We start from the raw sequence: 4,245 nt of genomic DNA, 5'->3' as shown, positions 1-4,245 counted from the left end.
GGAGGTTTCACTGTGGAAGAGGTAAATATGTGACGATGTGCCGAGTTTATTGCAAAAGATGTCTTTAGTCAACCATTTGCAGCTCGCCACTGCAGAAACAAGCACTCCAACAAGTCTACCAATTCCACTTCCCGATGTTGTTCTATAGGCCACATTAGAAAAACTTTTTGCTCAGTTCCTGGTTTGCCTCTCCAATCTCGTCAATATTCGCTCTCAGCTTCTCCATCTGCGTTGGCTGTCTGTTGGGCCTATATACAGTGCTGAAGACGGTTTGGTCAGTATAGAGACTCTCCACAACTGGAATGGTGCACTTGCACAGCTTGTTTTGTTCTCGGGCACTGTCTATGCCCCGATGATTCCTTCTCTTGACGCAATGTGCACCTTGGTATCAGGCTTGCCTTTCCCTCCCCAAGCTGGCCGTTCTATATGGTATGCTACCCACAGCAAAGGACACATTTTCGGAACGCGGTATTCCGGGCGACCCTAGCCAAACAAGGCTCGAAGTTGCTGAGTATATTCCACAAAGAAAAGGTAGAATATACCTTCGCCACAGGATTCCTTATATTGGTAGCACCGATAGCTAGCCTACATGGGTGGTCAATGCAATTTCATGCCGAATTCTCCATATACGTGTACCCAGGATGTGCGACAGGAGCTGCAGAGTGGTTGTGCACACAATCAAAGAGCCGTGCAAGGCTCACTGGCCAGCTCGCAGTAGAGTAAACAAAAAACTATGCGCCTCTGGTCGATCGGGCCAGAAGATGAAAACACGGCGCGCCTACGGCTCTGCCATTCCTTTTTTCGCCTCTATTTACGCGACTTTGTATACCTTTCTGCTACTAACTTTTCCTAGCGTGCCACTTTCTTCGCTCCGTGCACGACGCGTCAAAGTTTTTTCTTTGGGCTTGAAATCACCAACCGCGCAGACAGGGGCTACTTGGTTCGATTTGTTTTGTAAATACTTTCTTTTGGCTAATTAGCGAGTCGCTCTTCTCTTATGAGCCAGCAAACGCCGCTACGGACCCAGCAAAAAAAATTTCTACCAGCGGCTAGAAGGGCAGCGCAATTCGTCGACAGAGAAGAAAAAGGCCGGGGAGCAAACACGAGTGCAGGTTCCTTTCTTTGCCAACTCGACCTCCGTTAATATCGCCACAGCGTTCGCGCGCGCCACCATTACTTCGGACACAATTTAAGCAGCGGCCGAAGCATTTGCAGGGCATGCCAATGTCACCTTCACAGATTCCGCGCATGAGCTTCGACGACCCGCACTTCGAGAAGCTGCCGCCTGCAGGGATGCACGCGCGTGGCAGTGTGCGGCCCGTACGCGACATTACATCAAAGCTGTCGGCTGCGGGCGCACCAAATTACAGCCGATTCGAGGACCAGGAGAATTTCTTGCGACCGCCGGGCAGCTCAGCGCTCGGTAGGATGGGATTTTGGGCGCGATCAAGCGTCGGCAGAGGACAGACAGCAGCCGGCGTGGTTAAGGCGTGCCAAAGACCGGACGGGACTCACGCCGTTTGGGGGCGGCGCGTCGCAGGACCCGTTTGCAGAATCGCCGTCGCTGCCGCCCGGCAAACCCGACATGGCCAGCTTCAACGAGACGCGTATGACCAGTGAATTTGGAAACAGCTTTCTGGACGGCCGCAAACACGTACGGCGGTGGGCATGGGGCCAGGTTCGACGAGTCGTTCTTTGACGAAGGCATACTTTGGAAACAATGACCCGGTCAGGCCTACGTATGGCGGCGGACCGGAGCAACTGCGGTCCATTAGCATCAGCGATGATGATATTGGCAAGGGTGGCGGCCACAGGGCTGGCGGAGGTGCGTTTGGCCGGAGTGGCAACATTGGCTATTCGTACAATCCGACTGGACGATCTTCGGCGACCTACGGAGGGATCGGTGATGACGAGGGAATCATGGACACTGGCCGTACCAGCTACACAAACGTCCAATGACCCTACAACTACAGCGGCAGCACGTACGGCGGCGACCGGTTCCACCCATCCGGCCGTTGGCAAACGAAAGCACTAACCGCGCTGCTGGCACGGCGTCTCGGCTCTCGATGCGCACACGGTACACAACGGCCTGGCGGTGGCGCGTATGACCCGGATCTCGACTTTTGGCACAAGCGCATACCGGACAGCGTGCTGCTAGCAACTACGGCGAGGGCACACGCAGCTACGGCCCTACACCATTCACAGCACGTATTAACGGCCGGGTGCGTTTCCACCTACAGCAAAGCGATTCTCGCAGCAGCGCAATAGCAACAGCCACAAATGTGGGCGATGGCCCAGCAGTATCGCCGACAAACCCGCGGCCAAAGCTCAATGCTGCCCGTAATAGTCGCACAGCCAGCGATCTGCTAGCAGCTCACAGTATCTGGGTGTTGGCAAAAAAGCACAGCGTGGGTGGGACGGCTACCTGCAGCGAGATGACCAACGCACGGTGCGTACGTTCAGCGATAGCTTTGTCAGCAATTCGTCCAATGACTTGCACGACCTGGGCAGCAACGGAATTAACCACGACAACCCAACGCTGCTGAAGCGGCTGTTCCGCAACATCCTGGCCAGCTGGGGTGGGTCGACAGGGACTACGACCGAGCGCGTGTCGTTTGCCTTCTTTATAGTCTACTATCTGATCAAGGAGACGGTGATACTGATCGTGTCGTTTGCCACCAAGCTGCTATTCAGGATCATCATCGGCACGATCTACAGCGGCACGCGCGAAGCCATCTTGCTGCCGCTGTCGCTGTGGCGGCTGATTGCCCCGGCGAGTACCGCGATTCAGCGCGCACCATGACCGGGATCCTGACAGGCCTTGCTATGGTTGCGTTTTCTATCATTGCTAGTCAGTACGCCCAGCCGTTGCTCTCCAGCCTTCCGTCGCTACCACATATGCTGTCCCCTGGCCGTCTATTTGGCGGAATGCGTTCACCTACGCCTAGCAAGCGCCCGATCACAATGCCGCCGCTGACAGACAGCAGGCCTGTGGATCCCAACGGACACAGTTCGGCCATTACCGAGCGGCTGGCAGATGTGGAGCAGACACTGAGGCACCTGTACAGTTTGCTGGATACGCTGAAGACCATCGCGAAGAAGAGCAGCAGGATGTGTTTGACTCGTTGGAGAAGCTCGAGCGCGAGAAGCAGCAGCTGATGTCTGAGCACCAGGACGAGAAGAAGCGGATTGCAGACCTGGAGAGGAGCTATGCTTCGCTGAAGCACGACATGCAGTCTCAGACATCCAAGGCCGCAGGCGGCAGCGGTGTCTCTGCCAAGGAAATGCAGAGCATCAAGCGCCAGGTGGAAAGGCTCGCGCGGGATATTGCCAGTGCGCAGGCCGAGGCGGTGCGGCAGAGCAAATCGCACGACAAGCAGCTCAAGGAATACAACTCGAAGCTGGACAATGTCTCTGCATCGGCGCAGAAGCTGGTCGAGCAGGCAAAGAGGGCGCTTGAGGATAAAATTTCCAACTGCAGGCGGCCGCAGGGTCGTGAGTAGCGGCGGCGGCGGCAGCGTGAGCCTGCGTGAAGTGCGTGAGCTGGTTGATGCTGCTATCCGCGAGCAGGAGAAGGAGCTGCGGGAGCTGCTCAAGCCCGAATGGCTCGAGACCGATGGCGACGTAGCGTACGACAATGTGGCTCGTATGATTGAAGGCGCGCTGAACCGGTACGCCAACGACCGTGTGGGCAAGACGGACTTTGCGCTGTTCTCGGCTGGATCGCGCATCATTCCTAGCCTGACATCGCAGACGTACGAGGCAACGCCACGCGGGCTGTTCCAGAAGGCGCTGCGTGCAATCGGCATGACGTCGTCGCAGCCGCCCACGGCTATAATCGATCCGAACACGCATGTGGGCGAGTGCTGGCCGATGCGCGGACCGTCGGGCCAGGTGGCCCTGCACCTGGGCCAGGTTGTGGATGTGGCCGATTTGGGCTGGAGCATGTGGCCAAGAGCGTGGCCATTGACTGGCGCAGCGCCCCGCGCAGCATTGAGATTTGGGGCTACGTGCTTGGCCAGGCTGCGCCGGCTGCAGCCTCCGACAACTCGGCGTTCGACATTTACCCGGAAGATTTTGCCGACGACAGTGATGAGCCGGCCGATGATGGCGCTGCCGCCCCGCATTCCACAGCTGCAGCCGAGTTCAGTGGCATGCCAATACCGCCGCTGGCCGACAGCAGCTCCGACTATGGCATCGGCGAACTCAAACTGCTGACCACCTACGAATACGAGCCGTCGGATG

The 4,245-nt window shown here is 57.1% G+C and overlaps 1 protein-coding gene across 1 annotated transcript; it reads left to right on the top strand.

Annotated features, from left to right (window-relative positions):
- Positions 1–1,224: 1,224 nt before the first annotated feature.
- DL89DRAFT_271968 (uncharacterized protein) lies at positions 1,225–4,237 on the top strand (the record flags this gene model as incomplete). The annotated part of the gene is made up of 27 exons (XM_040888963.1): positions 1,225–1,309; positions 1,428–1,654; positions 1,705–1,739; positions 1,776–1,801; positions 1,826–1,933; positions 2,030–2,148; positions 2,206–2,226; positions 2,269–2,300; positions 2,328–2,346; positions 2,371–2,379; positions 2,470–2,473; positions 2,549–2,608; positions 2,648–2,670; positions 2,695–2,754; positions 2,779–2,855; positions 2,880–2,932; positions 2,981–3,010; positions 3,038–3,113; positions 3,237–3,269; positions 3,291–3,350; positions 3,429–3,434; positions 3,492–3,499; positions 3,536–3,546; positions 3,571–3,639; positions 3,697–3,710; positions 3,741–3,924; positions 3,945–4,237. Coding segments are annotated over 27 exons (1,742 nt in total), but the record flags the coding sequence as incomplete, so codon positions are not given.
- Between the last annotated feature and the right edge of the window lie 8 nt (positions 4,238–4,245).

Source organism: Linderina pennispora (assembly GCF_002104995.1).
Source record: "Linderina pennispora strain ATCC 12442 chromosome Unknown DL89scaffold_70, whole genome shotgun sequence".
NCBI lineage: Eukaryota > Fungi > Kickxellomycota > Kickxellomycetes > Kickxellales > Kickxellaceae > Linderina > Linderina pennispora.
This window is presented reverse-complemented; position numbering and strand designations above follow the sequence as displayed.